The 23,214-nt window shown below is 40.2% G+C and overlaps 10 protein-coding genes across 10 annotated transcripts; 6 read left to right on the plus strand and 4 right to left on the minus strand.

Moving 5' to 3' along the window:
- The first annotated feature begins 4 nt into the window (after positions 1-4).
- V1514DRAFT_324458 (Alpha/Beta hydrolase protein) lies at positions 5-1,967 on the plus strand. The gene is made up of 5 exons (XM_066926427.1): positions 5-173; positions 255-462; positions 526-699; positions 759-973; positions 1,052-1,967. The coding sequence occupies exons 1-5, from the start codon at positions 155-157 to the stop codon at positions 1,825-1,827; spliced, it is 1,392 nt and encodes a 463-aa protein (XP_066785671.1). The 5' UTR covers positions 5-154; the 3' UTR covers positions 1,828-1,967.
- On the minus strand, positions 1,847-2,694 carry V1514DRAFT_324459 (uncharacterized protein). The gene has a single exon (XM_066926428.1). The coding sequence runs from the start codon at positions 2,630-2,632 to the stop codon at positions 1,964-1,966; it is 669 nt and encodes a 222-aa protein (XP_066785672.1). The 5' UTR covers positions 2,633-2,694; the 3' UTR covers positions 1,847-1,963.
- Positions 2,695-3,204: 510 nt separating this feature from the next.
- On the plus strand, positions 3,205-4,333 carry V1514DRAFT_115619 (uncharacterized protein). Its single transcript, XM_066924409.1, has 3 exons — positions 3,205-3,298; positions 3,345-3,664; positions 3,722-4,333. The coding sequence occupies exons 2-3, from the start codon at positions 3,416-3,418 to the stop codon at positions 4,187-4,189; spliced, it is 717 nt and encodes a 238-aa protein (XP_066785673.1). The 5' UTR covers positions 3,205-3,298; positions 3,345-3,415; the 3' UTR covers positions 4,190-4,333.
- A 2,272-nt stretch (positions 4,334-6,605) lies between these two features.
- Positions 6,606-7,614, plus strand: V1514DRAFT_340512 (Snf7 family; the record flags this gene model as incomplete). Its single annotated transcript, XM_066929027.1, has 6 exons — positions 6,606-6,621; positions 6,717-6,736; positions 6,804-6,881; positions 6,971-7,117; positions 7,187-7,255; positions 7,336-7,614. The coding sequence occupies 6 exons, from the start codon at positions 6,606-6,608 to the stop codon at positions 7,612-7,614; spliced, it is 609 nt and encodes a 202-aa protein (XP_066785674.1).
- An 807-nt stretch (positions 7,615-8,421) lies between these two features.
- V1514DRAFT_288413 (uncharacterized protein) lies at positions 8,422-11,075 on the minus strand. The gene is made up of 3 exons (XM_066925249.1): positions 10,720-11,075; positions 10,567-10,659; positions 8,422-10,501 (listed from the first exon to the last, which is right to left on the minus strand). The coding sequence occupies exons 1-3, from the start codon at positions 10,949-10,951 to the stop codon at positions 8,517-8,519; spliced, it is 2,310 nt and encodes a 769-aa protein (XP_066785675.1). The 5' UTR covers positions 10,952-11,075; the 3' UTR covers positions 8,422-8,516.
- A 20-nt stretch (positions 11,076-11,095) lies between these two features.
- On the plus strand, positions 11,096-12,689 carry V1514DRAFT_324469 (uncharacterized protein). The gene is made up of 2 exons (XM_066926429.1): positions 11,096-11,388; positions 11,483-12,689. The coding sequence occupies exons 1-2, from the start codon at positions 11,314-11,316 to the stop codon at positions 12,578-12,580; spliced, it is 1,173 nt and encodes a 390-aa protein (XP_066785676.1). The 5' UTR covers positions 11,096-11,313; the 3' UTR covers positions 12,581-12,689.
- A 57-nt stretch (positions 12,690-12,746) lies between these two features.
- V1514DRAFT_324473 (tRNA-splicing endonuclease subunit sen54 N-term-domain-containing protein) lies at positions 12,747-14,362 on the plus strand. Its single transcript, XM_066926430.1, has 5 exons — positions 12,747-12,930; positions 12,999-13,124; positions 13,191-13,681; positions 13,748-13,931; positions 14,022-14,362. The coding sequence occupies exons 1-5, from the start codon at positions 12,791-12,793 to the stop codon at positions 14,305-14,307; spliced, it is 1,227 nt and encodes a 408-aa protein (XP_066785677.1). The 5' UTR covers positions 12,747-12,790; the 3' UTR covers positions 14,308-14,362.
- Positions 14,132-14,983, minus strand: V1514DRAFT_349970 (BTB/POZ protein). Its single transcript, XM_066929393.1, has 3 exons — positions 14,589-14,983; positions 14,402-14,538; positions 14,132-14,349 (listed from the first exon to the last, which is right to left on the minus strand). Exons 1-3 carry the CDS (start codon positions 14,780-14,782, stop codon positions 14,345-14,347), a joined length of 336 nt encoding a protein of 111 aa, XP_066785678.1. The 5' UTR covers positions 14,783-14,983; the 3' UTR covers positions 14,132-14,344.
- Positions 14,670-20,863, plus strand: V1514DRAFT_324477 (uncharacterized protein). The gene is made up of 8 exons (XM_066926431.1): positions 14,670-15,368; positions 15,452-15,572; positions 15,637-15,960; positions 16,028-17,301; positions 17,359-17,502; positions 17,550-17,695; positions 17,744-17,955; positions 18,009-20,863. Exons 1-8 carry the CDS (start codon positions 15,149-15,151, stop codon positions 20,518-20,520), a joined length of 4,953 nt encoding a protein of 1,650 aa, XP_066785679.1. The 5' UTR covers positions 14,670-15,148; the 3' UTR covers positions 20,521-20,863.
- Positions 20,864-21,073: 210 nt separating this feature from the next.
- Positions 21,074-23,153, minus strand: V1514DRAFT_324480 (Tubulin/FtsZ, GTPase domain-containing protein). The gene is made up of 5 exons (XM_066926432.1): positions 23,042-23,153; positions 22,180-22,856; positions 22,007-22,124; positions 21,504-21,938; positions 21,074-21,453 (listed from the first exon to the last, which is right to left on the minus strand). Exons 1-5 carry the CDS (start codon positions 23,076-23,078, stop codon positions 21,368-21,370), a joined length of 1,353 nt encoding a protein of 450 aa, XP_066785680.1. The 5' UTR covers positions 23,079-23,153; the 3' UTR covers positions 21,074-21,367.
- Between the last annotated feature and the right edge of the window lie 61 nt (positions 23,154-23,214).

A 23,214-nucleotide genomic window follows, 5' to 3' on the forward strand; every position in this document is an offset into this window, starting at 1 on the left:
CCGGGGAATTGCTAAACGTTGAACATTTACCGAGACGAACTTGATGCCATTGAAATTCGTCACAAACGATTGGAAACGACATTGCTCAAGTTCATATTACGTCTTGCGCCATTTTCTACAGTTTTAATATATTTTATATCAACGTTTCGTGGAAATGTCACCGACTCGTTATGGTGAGTCACGATTGCAAGCTATTCCATTTTTTTTCCTACTGGTTTTCAGAAAGCTAATCAACCAAAAATTCGTCGGTTTAGAGCGAACATTGACACAGCCTGAAAATCCATTTTTCAACCTGATATCAGATCAGGTGGTAACCATTATCCCGGAATACAATTTAGAATCCGGCTTTGTGCTTAAGCAATTCCCAGTTGCATACAAAACTTGGGGCAAACTTAATGAAAAAAAGAATAATTGTATGGTCATTTGCCATGCTCTCACGGGTTCTGCAGATGTCAGCGATTGGTATGTTTTTTTTTGGAAAGAGGGCTTTGTTTATTTGAATGCTGAGTGCTAATATGTAATCAGGTGGGGGCCATTGATAGGGCCAGGAAAAGCCCTTGATACTTCTCGATTTTTCGTCGTCTGTGTAAACTCATTAGGATCTCCATATGGCTCTGCATCTCCATGTACAATAAATGCAGAAACTGGCACGTATTTTGGACCTGAATTTCCGTTGGTGACTGTTAGAGATGATGTTCAGTACGTGATCTTTGGTTGCTTTTTTTGTATAGACCCTCATCCCTAACATCTGATTATAGTATTCACAAATTGATCTTGGATGATCTGGGTGTACGACAGATTGCTGCCGTGATTGGTGGATCTATGGGTGGCATGCTAGTTTTAGAATATGCTTATTTCGGTCCAGATTATGTTCGGTGTATCGTGCCTCTGGCCACATCGTCTCGACATAGCGCTTGGTGCATATCATGGGGCGAGGCTCAACGGCAATGTATTTACTCGGATCCAAAATATGGTAGGTTTTTATTAAAAAAATACTTTATTATTTTAATTTTATTAATGATGGTTTTTTTTTCTTCTTCTTCTTTTCAAGATGACGGTTACTACTCTTTTGATGACCCACCAGTTAGTGGACTAGGAGCGGCTCGCATGTCGGCTTTACTCACGTACCGGTCACGCAACAGTTTTGAAAACAAGTTTGGCAGGAATATTCCGGATCCTGCAAAGCATAAAACAATCAATGCCCCACAACGACAACCGGAAAATAAATCTGAAGAAAATTGGGCTGTGCATAATGAAGGGTTTAAAAATGGCAAAAGGCTTGCATCCGAACCGTCAAGTCCGTTATCAGAGGTTCCTCCACCATTAACGAAAACCGAATCGAATAATTCTTTGAAAAGTATCAAACGACCTCAAACTTTTTTCACTGCACAAAACTATTTAAGATATCAAGGAGAAAAATTTGTGAAACGGTTTGATGCGAATTGCTATATTGCGATTACTAGAAAACTCGATACGCATGACGTATCTCGCGACAGAGCTGCGAATGTTGAAGAAGCCTTGGCCATGATAAAACAACCAACGTTAGTTATCGGGATTGGTTCTGACGGATTGTTTACGTTTGCCGAACAGGAAGAGATCGCCGCGTTTGTGCCAAATTCAAAATTGGCAAGGATTAACTCACCAGATGGTCACGACGCGTTTCTTCTTGAATTTGTGGAAGTTAATCGATTAGTTGTTGACTTCTTGCAACAAGTTTTACCAGACATTATGACAATTGATGGTGCCACGATTCTCAGTGATTCACAAGAAATTGCATCCACAAAATCAAGCACGGTCGGAGAAGTCGAAGATATTACTAATTGGTAAATTCTGCTACCAACTAGTTTTTATCATTTTTATTTTTATTATAATTATTATTATTTTCGGAGTGTAAAACGATACAATTAATTTTTCCTTTTTTTTTCCCCCTAATATACAAAAATATAAATTTGCTGTTATTTTTTCAACTCCTTGTCTTTTTCTTTTGAACCTCCTCCCATTCCTTATCTAATTGCCAGCCAGCCTTATAATTTTCTCTCATATGCAAGAACTTGCAAGAATCTCCGTAACCACAAAATCCTGTAAGCTTATAATCTTTGCACACGTCGGGTTGATAATCCACCACCGTGGAACTTCGAATCGACGATGACGCTTTTAATGGTCCTATTTTCTTTTTCACGCCTTCACGTTGCTGAGTAAATTTTTTATAATTTGCAGTTCCCGTATACACGCCATCCTTAACTTCGCTATTTGCTTGATCCTTAACTTTCGAATCCTTGTTTTCGTCATCAAACATTGCAGATTTCTTGAAAACATCGGTTGAGTTCGTCACGGTGGCCGACCTCGTACCTTGATGCTCCACGGCACCGATATCAACTTTTTTACCAGTAGATGAAGTCAAAATCGTGTCTGATATTCCTCCTATCCGCTTGCGCTTCTTCGCAGTTAGTACTGACATGGCGGTACTGCTATTGCTGGACGTGGTAGCTTCACCGTCGCTGCTGGAAGATGAGAAGTCTGATTTGTCAGAATCCGATGAAGGCGGCCTTGTCACTCGTTTTCTTGCATTTAATGTTTTCGTAGATGGTCTTTTAAAAAAAGGCACGGTAGAACTCGACATTTCTTTTTGCATATTTTTTTTGGCCAGAAAGGAACTGCAAGCGGTAAGTCTCTCTCTGTTTTGACCAAGATGCTTTGCTTTGTGCAATACATGATGCGTGGCGTTGTGGCGATATTACGTGGCGGTGCATTTGTTGCATTACGTAATTACTCCTGAAAGTTCAAGTTGGTGTTACCCGGATATTTCATTTGAATTACGTCACCTAAAACACGATCTTGCACTCCTCAAGTTATTGAACCCTATGTGATCTATGCCTACTGGACTTCATTCTTTAACAATACCTGCTGGTTATCCATCTTAACAACGCTCCGACAATGCATTCTTCAGAACTTGAGAGAATCACCGCCGAGCCATTAACCGAGGCTGATCGTGCTAAAAAAATTAGGGATTTCGATCGACTAATGTTACATTTTGAATTTCGGCAGAGCACTGTGCAAGCTCAAGAATCTTTCAAGCCAATCACAATGCTACGTCTCATGAGAGAAGAAGTTGGGGATCTTGACAAGTTTCTGAAGTTTTTTTTTTTCATTTATTGATTCTGAGCTGCAGAAAAGAGGATTGGATTTAGTCAACGTCATGTCTAGGTTGGACTGTAATGTATCTAGTCGTTCCACGGCGGTGCTTGAGCAGAGCCTCATCACGTTGGGTGGGGATATTTAAGATATTTTTTTCTGCCTAGTATGTTAATTTGGAAGATTAACTGTACCATACTTATTTGAAGCAGTTAGAGCATTAGCCGGGAAGACACCCCAATTTAGTCCCGAATCAGCTGAATTCATCGATCAAGATGAAGTTATGGGTACTTCACGTCGCGATTCGACCTTAAGGCAGTCATGCGTTATTCGTGATTGTCACCGATGTGTTGTAACTCGAATGCTTGATATTAACGTTGTTGACGGGCATCAAGGTGACGGTCCTATAATTGATTATCATGGGAATGAGTTATTACTTGGTGATCGGAATGTTGGTTCTTTAGAAGTATCCCATATAATTCCCCACTCACTTTTATCTTTCAGAAATGTCAGCGGAGCAGAACCGAGGCTGGTATGTTTGCACTTTGGGGAGTACAAGTAATCTATCTTCTTGCTAACTGCCAACTAGCCTGAGCCAAAGCGAATTGCTTTTCAAATTCTGAAGATGTTTAATCCTGTTGCAGTGCAAGAACTCGAAGGGTCAAACATTGATCGGCCGAGAATTGCGCTAGTTCTGTCTCATGACGCACAATTGTATTTTGGCAATTTCCGCATTGCATTCAACCGGGTAGAAGGCGAAGAGCGTACATATATGATTGACTACGTGAGACCAACAAGATACCGGGTGCCTTTAGATCTTCCCGTCACGGTGACATTGGATTTCGCGCCAGATAACAATATAGAGTTGCCTTCTCCTGAGCTTTTAAATATTCACAGGGCAATTGCTCGTATATTTCACCTTAGTGCAGCAGGTGAGTATATCGACAAGTTTCTTGAAGATATGGATAAGAATAAGGTAGCAGAGAATGGAACGTCTCCACTTGATGAGTACGTCCGCTTCAAGATGTCATTTACGGGCAACCCCATGGCGACTTGATCGCAGTTTATTTGGATTCAGAAATGGCATGTCTTAAATGATCAATTTGGTTTTTACATGGGACAAAGGAATCGATTAAAGGACTTTGCTCAGCTTACTCACCTTGGTGGATATTCTATCAAGACCATGGACCTGGTCAAATACGTTATGATCATATATATTTCTCAATCTAATATGGAATATTACACGTCTGGATTTACCGCCACCGATGCGCGTTCACCCAGTATTTTTATATATAACTATTAGAACCTGTGTCTAATCTGTACATTCCCCATGGTATTGGTGAAATGTTAGACGTGCTTGGAGAACAGGCATATATATGTTATAAAATTTCTTCATGTAAGTGTTCTCCAAGCATCATAGTTTTGTTATTTTATCGTTGCAATGATATTTTTCATTATTCTGTTCTCGCTATCTTATCATTTGCCGAGAAAACGTGCTTGGTTATTTAAGTTGCGAATGACAGGGATGATAAAGGACATGTGCTCAATTGCGCAAACGGATGAGACGATTTTATGGAAAAAACAGTTATCCCAATGAGATAGTTGGCCTCGCACTTAGACCAAAACAAATCTTGAAATCTGGACAAGCACTAAAGTACACACAGTATACGACATTATTGGTGGGAGTTTAAAAACGACGAGATAAATGAATAAAAAAATAAGTATAACGAAGAGGTACTTCGTGGTTGCCGTGTGATTGTCGGGGTCTCAGTGGGAATATCGAAAATGCGAAGGTAATCTGTCACTATGGTAATTATATTAATAACAACCTGCTTTTTTCAAGTAGCATCAGTATAACTCTCTAGATTCATGATAAATTAAAAAAAATGATTCGTTTACAGAAAGCCTTGACAGTTGAGAATTACACTAAACTATCGTGGTTGTTCGTTCTGCTTTATTTTTTTTTATATTATTGATTGGGGGCCAGTAACCAATCATTTCTTAAAAGTAATCTTCCCCGTGCAATAAAAAAAAGGAAACGTTCTTTTTTTTTTAGTAACACCTATCTCCAATTTACATTACCTTTCAGTAATGTTATGAAAGAATACAGTTCTATTTGCAAATGGCTCCTTATACCATTTTGAACGACAAGAAATCAATAAAACAAAACCAAAATTTCAGCGATAGTCATAACATTATTTGTTAAATCTATTATGGTTTCATCGCATTGTCTGAAACCGTATATTCTTAAATAATCCAACCGATTGGCCTACATACCGCATGTTTATCCATCAGTGTTGCAAACGAGAAGGAATCCGATATATAACACGCCAGCAGGCAAGACAGTCTTCCAAGTTATTTTCAAATCATTTTAATGAGGAGCAAGGGTAGTCTTAATCTTTTGGCACCTTGAACCCAAAAGAGCTCTGGCTTGCTGGAAATAAATTTAAAGGCATATGCCTGATCAAAAGAAAAAAACAACAGCTGCAAAGTTATAAATTTGCAAAGCAAAATGTAATTTTCGTCACGTCACGGTTTCTATTATCGTGATTTACGAGACCGAGGTTGTCGACGATCAATCGCTCTGAATTTGGTCATCAATGTGTTCAATGGAGGTGGCGACCGTGGCAGCGGCACCATTGACGAAAATGATGAAACCCCATTCGCAATATCATAATACTGTTCCATGTCGGCATGAAATGTCAATTCCATATTGTTGGACGTTGATTCTAAATTCTGGCTCTCGTTATCATGTTCTTGCTGCACGTCCTGCAAACTCGGCAACAGCAACCGCAGCGGCCTTGACGGCCTTACCACTTGTTCTGATTTTTTTTCTTTCGTCTTGGCAGATGCTATTCTAAATCGTGAACTAAGTTCATGCTGTGTTTTGACCGGTCCAAAACTTGACCATGCTTTAAGTTGCGTGCCGTTCATGCGTGCAATCGTGGTCGAGGTGGTTGAGCACGTCGTGGAGCCGTTGGCCGGTATCCAATGGATGTACTTCCTGCCAATATCAATCCTGGCAGCAGACTTGTTACCGGCATGATCCTGGGCTTGCTTTTTTGCAATCTTTCTTGAGGTCGTGGATGATAACACCCTGGCAGCCTGGTTGTGGTAATCATCATGGTTTTGGGCCATCATTATTAATTTATTTTCAATTAACCAATTCAATTCTAAATTCACCCCACCAGTTTACCTGCACTGTAATGCATATCCAGTACAATTAATTCTGTATGATTTTCCTACCAAGAGTTCCTGTAGTTGATTGATTCATGCGCGCTTCGCATAACTGCGCCACACCATGGCGCAGGTGGCTTGGAGATATTCGGTATCGTGTCAACCAAAGGCGATGATGATATACCACCATCACAAACATACATGCATACCCTATTCATCATACACTGCGAGTAGGGAAATATAACGTGATTAGGATAATAAGACGATAATTAATAACGCAGCGTAAAATATTAATCATGTCTGGACTAGAAAGTGAGTAAACGAGGTCTGCGTTCTATCATTGACAAACATCAAAGGCTAACGGTTGACTTTTGCAATACTTGTTTTGCTTTGGTTTTTTTTTTCAGAGTCATTATTTCAATTGAAGGTATATTGATGAATTGAAAAAGATTACAATCTAGTATGATTTTTTTGAGACTAATTCATATTATTAGTTTACGGCGAAGCAATTAAACAGGCAAGCGTCTAAGGCAGCCAAGGATGAACAAACTGAGAAGAACAAGATCAAAAAGGTAAAAAAAAAATCTGCCTCAACTTATTGAACTTATTTTGTTTTGCTGATGCCAATTTTTGTTTTTTTGGTTTGTGTTTCTACAAATAGGCAATTCAACAAGGAAATCCGGATATCGCCAAATTATATGCTCAAAACGCAATCAGAAAGCAAAGCGAACGTATAAGCTTGTTACGGTTAGCATCAAGAATTGATGCAGTTGCCAGTCGGGTTCAGACCGCTGTTACCATGAGAACTGTATGTTTTTGTTTTTCTTTCTATCAGTCGTCGTCAACGTTGCGCTTGATATTAATATCGGATCTTTAGGTTACCGGAAATATGGCAGCAGTTGTAAAGAACATGGACCGTGCAATGGAGAGCATGAATCTGGAAAAGGTATTGCACAAGTTAACCGATTGTTAAAAATTTCTTACAAACTAATCTCAATGTTTTGGCGTAACTAACCTAATTCATAGATGTCATTGGTGATGGAAAAATTTGAATCCCAATTCGAAGATCTCGACGTTACCACGTCTTATTATGAAGATGCCGGCCAAGTTACGAACGCGGTGGCCGCACCTCAGGAAGATGTAGATCTGCTATTACAAAAAGTAGCTGACGAGGCCGGATTAGAATTACAACAAAATTTGGAATCAGCTGTTAATTTGCCGGCCAATAAAATTAGATCACCACCATCAGCTTCGGAAGTAGAAGAAGATTCTCTTGGGGAACGGTTACGTGCTCTCAGATCATGACATATTGAAGGAGTTTCATTTTATTTTTATCAGGTTTAAGTTTTTTTATTTTTATTTTGTTATTATCATTGTTCTTGGTTTGTTAAATTTGGCAGGTGGTAATAATATTTGTTAATATTTCAATCCCGTACGCTTTGGAGTTATATATTTTAATAGGAACTTAATACTGCCAAACCTATGATTTTTAGTCATGCTGAAATCACAAGCGGGAACTTTATTTTTCTTTATTTACACATTTTTTTTTTGGTTTATATTTATAAAGAGAGATGTGAGATACCGAAACTCTGAATACAACGATAGAACGATTGCGAAGTAAGGAGTTTGTCTGGCTTTTCATTTTTACAAACAAAAATCGCCTAAAAGAGTACAGAAAACAAACATATCTGTCTTAAGTCATAAGAAAAACAAAATATTAAACAAAATCGATGTTCTATTGTATCACATCAAAGATGCGTTGTGTTAGTGTTAGAATTAGGTCCTGCTTGTGTGTGACTTCAGAATTCCAGGAATCCCGTATTTGTGCAGTCAGCACATACATAATACAAACCCAGTGCAAAGTTTTAATTTTCCTAATAATCTCCTCATTGTGTCAAAATGTCTTTTTTTTTTACCCTTCTTTTTGAACTTGTTATGGCCTGGCGTATGCTATTTTACCCCAAACTTCAAAAAAAAAAAAAAATAGACCACAGTTTACCGGCGCCTAAAACCTAGTATAAGCATGACGCTGCTCGGGAAAACTGGGATTAGTCGATATGCTGCAAAGACATGTTCATTGGCTTTTCTGTTCTACGAATTAGTTCATCATGATCATACATGCAAATGTTATACCCTCTTATTAAACATTTCTAAAAATACAGAAAAAAAGTAAATCTTTTCTTTTTTTACAAAATCATATACATGAGCTATGTTAGTAACCGCTTGTCAAGAATTTCCCACAACATGCGCCGCCGTAATATGGGCATATCCTTTTGCGAAAATGTCAAATTGCCATCCCTGGCTAATACTTCCACTGTTTTGCATGTAAACACGCCACAATCATACCCGTTCTGCTGCATGGGCGAATTTTCAGGAATGAATTCATCCCATTCAGCATTATCATGCGCAATTACGCCGAATTCCTGCTTGACTGCCTCGTTGGTTAGGTATTCCCGCAAATCGTCAAACACCTTCCCCGGCCCGCCACCAAGAGAGTCATAGTACTCAAACCGGCGATCTCGCAGGTTAATCACGCTCACGCACCAATGCGTGTTGTGGATGTTTACCGGCACAAACACGAAATCGGTTTCGGCAAGGACAAGTTTTTGCCGCTTGGCCCATCTGGCCACGCCTTGATAACCTTTTTGCCGCAAGGTGGAATAAAAATGAGTCGTGTACACAAACGACCGGGGCATACCGTCAGCAGCTTCCACACGGCTGCGCTCGGTAATTAGTTGCAAGTAAAAATCAATCACGTTGTCATTGAGCCATTGCCTGTCAGCCAACGTGCGCGCGTCCTGGCCCGTGATGTCGATTCGAAACCCGGTCACGAGCACTTGCCGAGAATTGGATCGTGATTTTAAAATGGCTTCCACTTTTGCAAGTTGCAACCCGGTTAGCGGCTTGATCACATCTGGCGGCGCCCGGTATTTCTTGATGGCATCTAATCGGGCCGCCCTTTTCTTTTGAACATTGACCCATGCCGGAAAATCACTGGCGCTGCCCTCTCTAATTATTTGCTTAATCAGTTCATCCAAGCTTTGTGAATCTGTCAAGTTTGAAGAAATAGGTCGTGGCGGTGACCTAGTTTTTGTGAAAATCACATTTGTTGGAATCGATGGTGTTATGCTTTCAATATATGATGACGATACGGACAAATAAGACTGCTGATTACGGCTTGCAGAAAGAATGCTGTTTCGTAATAAGGATAATTTCTTGCCATCCCTGTACGCGCTGGCCGTTTTCCTTAAGCGTTCGACACTACCAGCGTTCTTAAATGGGCTTTTGTATTTCTCAACCCGACCAGAAGAACCGGAAAGTGGTAACCTCGGGGTTCTCAATGGTGTTGTCATGATGCCATCTTGTTGCTGCTTTTGCGCTGGTGTGAATGGTGTCTCATTCGGTTGGAGCGCATTTGCTGAAGGTGCAGTATACCGGGTATTCCCAGCCTGTGAGTCTAATCTTCTCCTTCTTCGCAGTCTCTCCACAAGTTCTTTTCTATCTGGCCTTGTCTCTGAAACCCTTCTTTCATGCTTGTTTATGAAATGTGCTCCGTAAGGACCGTCTTCAGTAACCGCGGTGGTAACTTCAGATGGTTGAGTGAGCAATGCTTGAGTTGAAAGTTCAACATCTTTTTTGACGACTTCAGCTAATTGATCTGGTAGTTCATTTCCACTTTCTTGAGTCAATTGTGCCAAATCTTCAAAATCAATCAATCCTCCTGCACCTGCTCCTCCTTTCCCTTCTGTATGTGGCCTTAAACTCTTTTCTGCTTCCATTCTTCGTTTGACAAGATCTTGCAATAACATGGCTCGAGCTGATCCGCTACGGTTCGTCTGACTAGCTCTGATCTCTTTCAGTGGATCTTTCTTTAATAAAACTCTCTTGCGCAAGTCTGTTTTGGCAACCGGTCGCTTGGCTGTCGACCGCACCTGCGCAACAGGCTGCGATGACTCGCCACTTTTCGGTAATTTAGGCGAATTTTGATCTAGCCTAACAAATTTGGGATACCTTGGAGGCGGAGCATCCGTATTTTTAAATGACTGTAATGGAGGAGGATAATTAATGTATACATCTGTCGCTGTTGTACGGCCTCGTCGGACTGGTGACTGTGGAGGTGATATGCTAGGGCTGCTGATTCGGTTTAATTGAGGAAAGCTACCTGGGCTTGGCGGACGCTCGTTTTGTTCGTCTTTATATCTGGTTGTTAATTGGATGTTTTTTTTTATATATCATTTCAATTTAATTTTGACTTGCCTGGCGACCGTAGTAACTCTTCCGTCCGTAATCTCTTGCTTGCATGTTCCTCCTCATGCTGATCCGGCACTGCTAATATGTTGCTCAATCCAACTAAAAACCGCCCAGTTGTCAGTCTAAATTATTTGAATCCTCTTAAATTTTCTTTCTCACGTTTATGGACAGCAGCTAAGATCCAAGAATTGACATGGCTCAGTATGCCTTTTGTCCACCACTGCGTTGCCATTTGAGATCGCTCAACCGTCCTCGCGCTATGATTGGGATTATTTCCAGACCCGCCTGCAGTATTGCAAGCCTGTGGAGACGATGACGACAACAGCGGTGCTGTCTGGTCGAAAGCAATGGAATGCACTCGCTTTGGTCGTGCAGGAGATTCTGCCGCCATTTGCGGTTGGCCAATCCTCTTGCTAACTTTGAACCAATAGCTCTTTGTGACCTGCTTATTTTCTTTTCTACTAGTTTCCCAGCATAGAAAAGGATTTGACAATACGTGTTTTCCTACTTCAGCCATGGTTTTGGATATACAAATTTGTATATGTTTCAGTTAAGCACTTACCCTACCGCATCTCCTCGAAGTGGAAATGTTTAAATCTAATCCTGGAATCAACAAGTACAAATAATCTTTATCCATAGCCTAGAACTTATTTCGTTTAAAAAGAAGAAGAAGAAAAATACTCGGAGACTGGTGATTCAATTCACGATTGTCATTGAAATTGCAATTTTTTGCGACAAGATTGGAGTTTAGAAATGCTAGTTATTAGCATTCGCGGACCACCGAATTCGGATTTCGTACTAGGTTATCCCGGTATTGATGCTAGCTGGGTAAGTTATCTCTGTTCACAACAAAATATAAAAGAAAGCGATTGGCTTTTTTATACAGTCGCAGAACTATTAATGACAAAATTAATAATCACAGCCTCGAATTGTTGGCATTGTTGAAGTCAGATCAAACAATGGACGGCCTTTTAAGTTGCGATCATTAGACCTCCAGCTTTATCGCACGGAAACCATATATGTGCAAACTGGCAAACTTGGAATATCACAAACCAAACGACAAGAGTCATATCCTGTAGGAAAAAAAGTTGAATTATTCAAGCCTGGTCAAATTCAATCGTCGTCAGCAACTTTTCTCTCATTAGAGTTACGATTCGTCTACACGTTGCCGTTTGGCGAGAACCAGCTGTCGTCAAGCATATGTATTCCAAAAGTGGCCGAGTCCATATATCGGCTGTATGCGACAGCTGTTGAGGATTCAGGTTCAAAAGATGATCAGCGAGCGTATGCTCCGGTGACTATAGTACGATACGACACCATGTCATCGTTTCTTGAGTTCCAGCGTGCAAAGACCTTGCAAGTTGAATCGATTGACAGCATTGTGGTGCAACGAGTTACATTACAACGTACATCGTTCGGACCTGGCGATTCAATCGTGATGGTTGTCAGCATTTTGCCTAACTTGGATTGGAAGTACAAGTCAAAGAAGGTAAAAGTTCAAAGCATCACGCTCAAGGTTGAGGAAGTCATCGTGTTTAGTCTACGAGGTGACGACCCGGCTTCAAGATCGAGGACGCTGTTAGGTGAAAAAATTGCAGTGAATGGTGAAAAACTGGGTGAAGATGGATACAGTGTGGAGATCACGACTAGTTTTCCGGTCAGCACGTCACGCGGTAAGGACGGCGTCGTGATTACAGAAGAAAACGGATATCCTAACATTTTGACTCCTGCATTCACTTCATCTGCGTCATTATATTCAATCACGTACTTCATAGTGGTCGGATCAAAGTTGTCGAATTGCAAGGACATTGAGATGCGCATTCCGATCACGGTCACGCCTTTTGACAGTGTCATCTGTGACGCGATCTTGGAACCGTTAAATGAATCCATCAAGGTTGCATCTACTGCTGACGATCGGCAGCCGAATCCAATCTTTGTGACCGCATCTGATGCCATGGCTGTTAATAAGATGGGCATTTTGGTAAAGCCAAATGGCAAGAGAGGCATTTATATAGAATGATTTTGTATTTATATTTCATATTTTGGAAAGATTTCGGCGTTTTATGGGGATAGGCGGATTTTGTTTGGAAAGTAGTTCTGTATATTAATATATTAATATATAACGTGTGTAGATTTCACTGGCGCGGCGTATCAATTAACAGAATGCAAATTAATCTCCAATTTCACATGGGTTCAACATTCAACACCCCATTCTATTTTTTTTGCACAAATGACCTCCCACGACGATCTTGACCATGACTACGAAGCGGAACCAGCTGGCAACGGTAATGACATGCAAGAAGAACAGGCTCAATCGGACGACGAACAACAAGATTGGCGACTGCTAGCGTCGATTAACGGCGGATCAAAGTATGTAGATTACTAGCTCATGGCCTATCAACGGCGGGACAAAGAACGTCTAACATGCGACATCTCAGGAAGTCACTACCAAAACGAGGGGAAAAAGATTACGAACCGGGTGTTTCCAATTCAGATGTGAAGAATTTGAACGACAGCCGCGAAGCAATGTTCACGGCACTAAGTGGCGAGCGGAAGCATACAAAGTATCAATTTTCGGTTCAACAATGGTATGCATTTGACTGACTTATTTTTTTTAAATGGCAAAATAGCAAAGTTCACATTTCAGCAATATGGTATCCAAAACTTAAACGTGCAAAAGTATTGACCGCACGAGGTCCGCATTTCAAAAGCATTGGACAGGCAGATTCGACAGGAACGATATATCTTTTGCCGGAAGAAGTCATTTACCTCTTAGAAAGAGGCAGCATGACGCTCTATAACCAGACAGGAGATTACAAGATTTCCTTGCAAGGATGCTATGCTGCTTGCATTGAAGATTGCGGAAATCATGAAAGATACTTGATATATGCTTACCTGAAGCGATTAGGATATATTGTTCAGAGAGCCGACACAGCTCCACAACCATCTACAGACAACTTGTTGTCATCTACGCCGCGGTTTTATTCATCATTTGTGTCAAACATACTTAACCTCGTCACTCATCAATTCTCATGGATATACAAAACAGTTAGCGGGATCTTCTCTCGCAAAATACCTTCTTTTGGTCCAATAATATGTGCGGGACCCTGGTGGTCATTCGGTAAGCTTCAACATAATAATCTAGCTTTATTCACGTTTGAGTTTTAACATAAAATTAATCTTTTAGAATCAATATTCAAACGGCTACAGATAATACCGTACTATTCACATATTCAAATGCAGCAGCCGCAACGATTCCATCAGTCACCTCCGAATCTGCCATTCCGAATAGCTTACAACGTTTGGAAACCTCGCCCATCTTTTAAAAAATCTAAACCAGGCGAACCAGACTTTCGAGTTGTAGTTGTAAAGTATGATTAGCCCGTTCAGCCCTTGTACTATTTTTGTTTCAAAATTTTTTTTCTGCACACGGGCCAGGCTGCTAACATTTTTTTTTTTAGTTCACAAAAGGATAAACTGCCAACTCCATTGCAGCTTGAACAGCTTTTCGCTACATTGCCAGTGTCAAACGATCTAGTACATGGCAAGCAGTATCAGCGACTCAAAGATGGCTATAAGAACGTGATCTTCGGAGTCGCCGACTGCGGAATAACCAGTTTTGTCTTGTTTGGAGACGTATCGTTTGGTGATGAAAAAATTTACAGACCACAACACTATAATGGCGGGTCAAAAGGTGGCAGACGAAAGAACAAAAATGGTGAGGTAACTCAAAAAGCAACTGCATAAAACTATGTACACTTAATTACAATTGTATACGTATATATTAGACTATAGATAAAGATTAGTAGATAATTAAGAGTGCACGGAAAACACGACTTACCATCCAAATAATCCGAGGCGACTAAAAGTTCTAAGGCCAACTCTGGAGGCACATCGAATTCAGGAATCACGCCTGGATTACTGGCATTTTTTAAATTGTAATACAAATATTCGCAAACTTTCTCTAGTAATATACCACTGTTACCAGGTTAGATTTATACAAAACAAAAACATGCGTGTCAACTTGCCTGATGTTTGGAAGCACGACTCTGTTTTCCCGTGCTTCTGCAAACACTGATGGCGACTGGCCGAGCATGCCGCGTAATGTACCCGAAACTAAAGCTGCGGACCGTAATATCGAGTATTCAAATCCGTCAGAAGAGACCAAAAGGACATACTCCTTGTCTGCCGAATTTTTGCTTGCTTCATCGTCACCGCTCATCGCTCTCGTTCATTTACTTGGTCGGCATCTCATCGAACGCGCCCCCGCGTAATAAATTCCGTTAACGTTCCTCTTACCCAACTTTGTATGTTAAGCACCGACCAGACGACGGCTTGCAGTATATACATCAAGACTGATACTGCAAAGCACGCTTAGTTACATATTTTTATAACGTATTTCGATTGTTCACGAAGAGGCGGCTTGAAACAATTTATTTTCTGGCTCAGAATCTGAATTTTTAGTACCATCACATAATTCGCAAGGTCGTGGTTGCAACGTCGTGCGGTTTATTACTGCATATATCATCCACCTTATTACAGACTGACCATCAGTGCTATTACATATCAATGACGAAGGCATAATAATATGGGAAGCCAGATATCACAAGTTGCGCCGTCCGCGCCTACGGTTGGCATTGAATCATATGTCGACGAGCTGGGCGACATCCAGTATGACAAAACTTGCAGATCGGCTAGGTTTATGAAAACAATCAAAGGACGCAACAAGGATGGAAGAGTTATTGTCAAGGTTTTCATCAAACCAATTGCCAATTTATCGCTTCGCACATATCAGCGGCAATTGTCCAGTAAGTTCTGAATTGTTGACAGCTCAGGCGCAAGATGGTGCTTTTATATCAAATCGCGTTGCTAACAACAAATCGTGCTTTAGTCGAGCGAGAAAAGCTTGCCGATGCGTCTCATGCTGTTGCATATAGTCGAATTGTGGAAACTGAAAGAGCCGGCTATCTTGTTCGTCAACACTTTGGTAACATCTTGTATGATCGGATAAGGTACGAAAACACGTAACTTTGGCTGAGTTTTTTTTTGTGCTGACCAGGAATTATTACACTCAAGCACCCGTCCGTTTCTTGAAAATGTCGAAAAAAGATGGATTGCATTTCAACTGTTATCTGGATTGCAAAAATGCCATTTCAACGGTGTTCATCACGGAGATATTAAAACAGAAAACATTTTGGTCACGTCATGGAATTGGGTATACTTGTCAGATTTTGCATCTTTTAAACCCACGTATCTTCCCGAAGATGATCCGGCAGATTTTTCATTTTTTTTCGATACATCTTTACGTCGTGTATGCTACGTTGCACCGGAACGATTCTTTAAACCGGGAGAACGAAAACGCGGGCAACTAACAGATCAAATGGACATATTCAGTTTAGGGTGAGTATCATGAAACACACATATACATATTTAAGTCACATGTTGACATGTTAACTCTTGATTATAGATGTGTAATTGCGGAGTTGTTTTTAGAAGGGTCACCCATCTTCACATTATCACAACTATTTGGATATCGACGTGGCACGTTTTCACCTGATTTGTCAAAAATTGAAGATGTGAACATCCGATCTTTAGTGCAACACATGGTTAGTTTGGATCCAAACGATCGACTATCTGCTGAAGGATACTTGAATGAATGGCATAACAAAGCATTCCCGGATTATTTTTATTCATTTTTACATGAATATGTTCAAGATATTACCGAGCCAAGTGTGCTTAGACTTGGCGAGCGATCATTGGCATCTCAGTTTCTCGAATCAGATTACAGACTTGAACGTATTTACAGTGAGTTTGACAAGGTTGCCTATTTCTTGCAATTCGAAGACCAGAAACTTGGAGATTCCAGTAAGACAGTCGTTCCCACAATAGATCCTATTCCGGTATATTTGAACATTCCGAATTATCATTCAGGTCGACCAGTATCTATAGTCACGAAACCTCTGGCTGACAATGGCGCCTTAATATTTTTATCGATTGTGGTAGCTGCCGTTCGAAACACAGCCACCGCGACAGCACGAATTCATGCATGCGACGTCATTTTAGCATTTGGCGAGCAGCTACCCGACGAGGCTAAGTTGGATCGATGCTTACCATATCTAGTGGCTTTATTGGATGATTCATTTGTCAATGTCAAGATAGCTGCCATGCGCTCAATCACTCAACTTGTGGCATTAGTCCAAAGGATCACGCCAGTAAATGAAAACGTGTTTTCAGAATATATAATGCCGAGGATGCAACCTCTTTTAACTAGCAGAGATGTTTTTGTTCGAGCAAGTTATGCATCTTGCATATCCACGCTTGCCGAGACTGCCCTGAAATTTTTGGACATGGCTCAAGCTGAGCACGTTGTTGGAAATAGGCTTGCCATTAAAGATGTGGAGACTGAGAATGGCATAACAACGAGCGATGCTTATAAGGCCTACTTTGAAATTTCTCGCCGCGAATTGGTTGACTTGTTTCAAGATCACGCCATTGTTTTACTGACTGACACTGATTCGTCTGTGAAACGTACATTGCTAAGATCGATTTCTTCTTTGTGTGCCTTTTTTGGTAGTCAAAAGGCAAATGACATTATTTTAAGCCATTTGATTACGTACCTTAATGACAAGGATGCTTTGCTGAGAGGGGCATTTTTTAATGCTATTATCGGATTGGCCACTTTTGTTGGTGGAAATAGCTTGGAGGAATATATTATGCCTTTAATGGTTCAAGCTTTGGCAGGTGAGTACAAATCTAACAATTATTTGTGCGTTTAGGTTTTGATTAACTTCTTGCCAGATACGGAGGAATTTGTAATTGAAAAAGTTTTGTATGCGTTTACTAGTCTGGCAGAACTTGGACTGATCAAGCGTCCCAATTTATGGGACCTTGTAAAGATCACTGTCAGGTTTTCTTTACATCCTAATTTATGGATTAGAGAAGGTATGTTTGCGCAAAGCTTTTTGAGGAGTATTTCTAATACTTAAAAGGCGTGTTTGCGTTTATATCTGCCGCCACAAAATGGCTTTCCGCAGTAGATATTTATTGCATCATTAGGCCGATCGTGAAGCCATATCTTCAATGTGAAATTCTAGACTACTCAGAGACAATGCTCATGGACTTCTGTGAACCTCCAGTATGTTTTTCACTAGCTTTTTAAATTTTTGTTACTAACTCTGCCAAGCTGTCCCGGATAGTTTTTCATACCGCTATTTTATGGGCCTCGGAATCAAGGTATTCAAATTTTTGGAAATCTGCCAAGGAACAAAAAATGTCAGACATTGTGCCGATGTTCGACGGCTCTTATTCGATCACGTCTTCATTACATAATTTAGCAATAACAAAAGCTTCAGAAGCAGGAATTGTGTTGACCGAGAAACAGACCAAAACTGAAGAGTATAGCTTTCTTTTTAAAATAACTTTGATACATGTTAACTGTGACAATATAGGGATCGATTTTGGTTTAATAAACTCAAAGTTATGGGCCTAGCAGAGAAAGACATCTGGAAATTGGCGGCATTAAGGGAACACATTTGGCGAATTGCCAAATCTGGTAACAACAATTCTAAATTGTTTGCGTTTCAGAGACAGCATGACTCTGATTTAGACATGAATTCTGCAATTTCTGTGAACAAGCTTGGCGTTCAATTACACACCTACTTCTTTGACGATACAAAAACAACGATTCGAAGACCCATTAACAAATTAGAAGCTGCAGACTCAAGAAGACAGCAATTTAAAGTTACAACTACTCTTCTTGATGCTCTCAAAACTATTGATAATTATCAGAGACAAACACAATCTTCTCTTCCCACAAAACGAACAGGATTACCGCCGCATTGGCTTAATGGCATTGAAGGATCGCCTAGAACATTAGGTCCGATCTTGGCCATTGGATCCCCGAGTGGGTCCAATGGTGGTACTGTTTTGTTTTCTCAGAGTAATGGTGCATCGAAATATTCTGCTTCATCTGTTGTTGATAGGACCGAGGCACTATCAGATAGCCAAGCGGAGATTGCGTCAGAAATTGGAGAGCCTTTGGAATCAGAAATTACAATTTCAAGAGAATTACGGCGGCGGACGAGCGCGGTCACATTGATCAGTCATCGAGATCATGATCTTGATCATATTGGGAAATCCGCTCCAGAGGTGGCTTCAAATCCGACTGTTGTTTACGGACAGGTCGACAGACCTGTGTCGTCCAAGGGAGACCAGAAGAATCGAGATATGATTCAGCATGAAATCGGAAGTTACGGCTACGATAATGGAAGCGATGAAGAGACGATGATTGAAACTGTTGTATACAGAGGTCATTCATACACGGGCGATGACCCATATATTCTTAAACTTCTTGATACCGTGTATTTTGATAAGTTTATGGAAGATATTTCGGAATTTGGGCCTTTGATTCCTCCTTCTTCGCGACCTCATACGCTGGTTAAAAGTGGCAAGATTGCTAGTTCTGGATGGAGACCCGATGGGAATTTGATAGCTAGCTTCAACGAACACAAAGGTCCGGTGAACAGGGTTGTCGTATCCGCAGATCATTTTTTCTTTTTGACTGCGTCTGATGACGGAACGGTTAAGATATGGGATACCATTCAGCTTGAACGCAATGTTATTAATCGAGCGAGACTGACATATAGGCATTCGCAGTCAGCAAAAGTGAAATGCTTGTGCTTCATAGACAGTACTCATTGTTTTGCTAGTGGGGCTACTGATGGTACGATTAACATTATCAGAGTGAATTACACGCCACCGATAGGACGGGGAATCCCAAAGTACGGTAGATTATTGACCCTCAGAACCTATCGATTAAATGAAGGCGAATACGCAACATGGATGGAGCAAATTAAAATTGAATCTCGCTCAATACTGATGATTGCTACAAACAAGTCACGAATTCTGGCTTTAAATTTACGGTCACTAACATTAGATTTTGTATTGGAGAATCCAATTCATCATGGCGTGCCGTCGTGTTTTTTCATTGATCGCAAGCGGGCTTGGATGGTGGTTGGAACCACTCGTGGCGTGCTGGATGTATGGAGTTTGCGATATCAAATCCATCTGAAAGCTTGGGGATTGCATGGAGGAAGCACGATTTACAGAATTGGCCTGCATCCAACTCTTGGTAAAGGCAAATGGATATGTGTTGCCGGTGGCAGTAATGTGAATGGTGATGAGATTACCGTGTGGGATGTTGAAAAGACGCAGTGTCGTGAAGTTTATAGGACGTCATCGGTTGGTGATGCTGCAAGTTCTGAAAGTGTTCAAGATCAATATGAGCCGCTTAATGTTGATGATGAAGATCAGGGTACACTTCTCAACAGGATAGCTGGAAATCCAGTTTTATTACTAGAACGAAGCGAGTCGAGCGTGAAGAATTCAGTGCGAGCTTTTTGCATGGGTGCGGTAGATGTTCCATCATCATCTCATGACGAATGGGATAATACATTTACGTCTACCAACGGTTCAAGTCGAAACATTCCTGGAGGATTTTTGATTAGCGCTTGTTCAGATCATCATACTCGATTTTGGAATTTGGGCAAGCCGGAGCAATCTTCAGTGATAAGTGGTCCGTTGGCAGAGGTTCGACCGAAGCCATCGTATAACATTCGCAAACCTAATTCAACACTAACGATCAGTACGGAAATTAGAGATGCAGTCGTGCCGCTGTCACAAGAACCTGCCATGCCCGGCACTAATAGTTCGTTGGGTCCGATCATGGATGGCGCGATAAAAGCAATTAATAGTGCCACCGGAAAACGACGAAATACGTCGTCGAGTAGCAGGCCGGGCCCGCCTAATGCGCAATCTTCAAGGCCAACATTAATTTCGGCCAAGCAACAAGCGACAATTAAGAATCATGCCGATGCCGTACTTGATGTTGCATTATTATGTCGGCCATACGGGTTGATTGTATCAGTCGACCGTGCAGGGGTTGTGAAGGTATTTTCATGAAAAAAAAAAAAAAAACGGACAACCAAACAAATTTTTAGAACATTATTGGGTTATGGCTCAAAACTAAATATGAGATTATAATAATGCTTGTGCATTATGAGTTATACAGACAAGTCGACAATAATTAATTATAATACTTTTTTTTTTTTTTGGTGGAACAGAGGGGTATGAAGAGGAGGCGTTTTGACAGTTGACAAATTTTTTATTTGTAATTTGTTAGTTAGTTATTTGTTTTTTTGTTTTTAAATTTTCTGGGAATTTTAATTCATTTTCTTCGGCGTAATATTATATATGATTTTTTGAAAAAAAAAAAAAATTTTCAACACCAACAGCTAAATAATATACATCATTATCTCTTTTGTTTTCAAGCCAAACGGTTAGTGAAATTTGTTCTGCACGAAATGTCGTGGGAAACATATTATTCCAAAGCACACTATAGCACGATTAAATCAGGTTAAATCAAGTCACCAGATCAGGGCAACAACGTCCTGGTCAAGAAAATATGTTAATTACTGTAGATTGATGCCTTGCAACCGATCAAAAATCTCAAAAATGATGATCAAAATTTTTTATTAAACAAAAAAATAATGAAATTTTAGAAAAGGTACAAATTAAAATATTGTTTTTTTGCTAAAAAAAACATGCTACTAGTTTTACATTTGAAAAGAGCATTCCATCAAATCCAATCTCACATAATCCCAATTATCCCAACAAAACAAGCCAAACAGAAAAAAAAAAACCCACCAACAATATAGATCACTGATAAAAAAAAACAATAATTTTTTTGTTTGGCATTTTACAAAGATTGTAACATAAAATTTAGCAAAAGCCTTTTAGTACAGTGTCATCATGACTCCTCGCCAAGAAGTCCATCTTGATCCTCCAAATATTCTTCGTCAACGTCTTCATCCTTAGCTTGTTCATATTGATCATCTAATTCTTGTTAGCAAATTTTTTCCACTTAAGTGTTTCTTTGAACTTACATTCCGCAATCAAATCAATCAAATTACTCTGAGCTTCTTCAAACTCCATTTCGGTCATGCCCTCAGCAGTATACCAATGCAAGAACGCTTTTCGACGGAACATTGCATTAAACTGGTCACTCGTTCGAACAAATAACTCATTTACCGCAGTAGAATTTCCAATAAACGTTGCTGCGGTTTTCAAATTTGATGGCGGAACGTTGCAAACTGATGTCTGAATATTATTAGGAATCCACTCCACAAAATAATCTGAACTCTTCATTCTCATTAAACCAACAGTCTCTTCAACTTCTTTTGTAGAAACTTTTCCTCTGAATATGGTCGACGCAGTAAGATATTTTCCATGAAGAGGGTTGGCAGCTGCCATCATATTAGCCGGATTAAATAGTTGCTGAGTAAGTTCTGGAACACTGAGTTGTTGAAAAGCACGAGCATCTAACACACGTTAGTCAAAAAAAACAAAAATAAATAAATAAAACATCATTATTAGTGTTTTGACATACTTCTAGCAAACAGGGGTGCGAATCCAACAATAAAAAAATGAAGACGAGGAAATGGAACCATGTTAACAGCCAATTTACGAAGATCGGAGTTCAATTGACCAGGAAATCGTAAGCAAGTCTATTCCACAATGTCAGTTGATATATAATACTTTATGGTATCTACTGATGCTCACCGTTATTCCAGACATGACTAATGCAATTAACTGATTCAGGTCAGAATAATCTGGCTGGTTGATCTTTAAAGTTTTGATAGCAATATCGTACAGCGCCTCGTTGTCAAGGCAAAACGTTTCGTCACAGTTTTCTACTAACTGGTGCAAAGCCAACAAAGAATTATAAGGCTCAGTGACGGTATCTGAGACTTTCGGAGAAGGCAAAACTGAGTACGTACTCAGCATTCTGTCAGGGTATTCTTCTCTGATCTTGGAAAGCAACAGAGTTCCCAGTCCTGAACCGGTACCACCTCCAAGAGAATGAGTGACTTGGAAGCCCTGAAGTGAATCGGCAGATTCCGTCTCTCTCCTGATAACGTCCAAAATATTATCCGTAAGCTCAGCACCTTCAGTGTAAAATCCTTTCGCCCAGTTATTTCCCGCACCAGATTCACCGTTTACAAAACTGTCAGGACGGAACAGGTCACCCTGCGGGCCTGAACGAATAGCATCAAGAGTAGAAGGTTCAAGATCAACCGCAACAGAACGAGGAACATATTTTCGATTTGAAGCTTCAGAAAAAAAAACTTCCATTCGATCGAGGCGTTGTTCATCTGAAATATCTACTAAATGACCACTGTTGTCAAGACCATGTTCATGAGTAATAGTATTCCAAAAGGCAGATGCGATCTGGTTTCTAAGTTATATTAAGTATTAGCATCACGGCAACAACTAAAATCACCAGCAATTAATCAGTAAAAATTACCCTAAATATGGTTAGCAACAGTGATTTCGTTATATTTATATCTATATATATACATGAACCGTATATGCGAAATATGCGTTCACGATACGTATTTAACAATAAAATAGCAATAAGTACCAGCTTGACCGCATTGAATGGATATGATCTCTCGCATTATAACAACTAGAATGTAATTCAATTGCGAGACAATAAACTCGGGTGAGATTACAACGTTCGTGATGGTTTGTCTTTATCCTCGTACATGTATGTTGACTCGATGGCGTATATAAACAAATAAAGGGCTAGGGCAA

Source organism: Lipomyces japonicus (genome assembly GCF_038497905.1).
Source record: "Lipomyces japonicus strain CBS 7319 unplaced genomic scaffold V1514scaffold_3, whole genome shotgun sequence".
Taxonomy (NCBI): Eukaryota; Fungi; Ascomycota; class Lipomycetes; order Lipomycetales; family Lipomycetaceae; genus Lipomyces; species Lipomyces japonicus.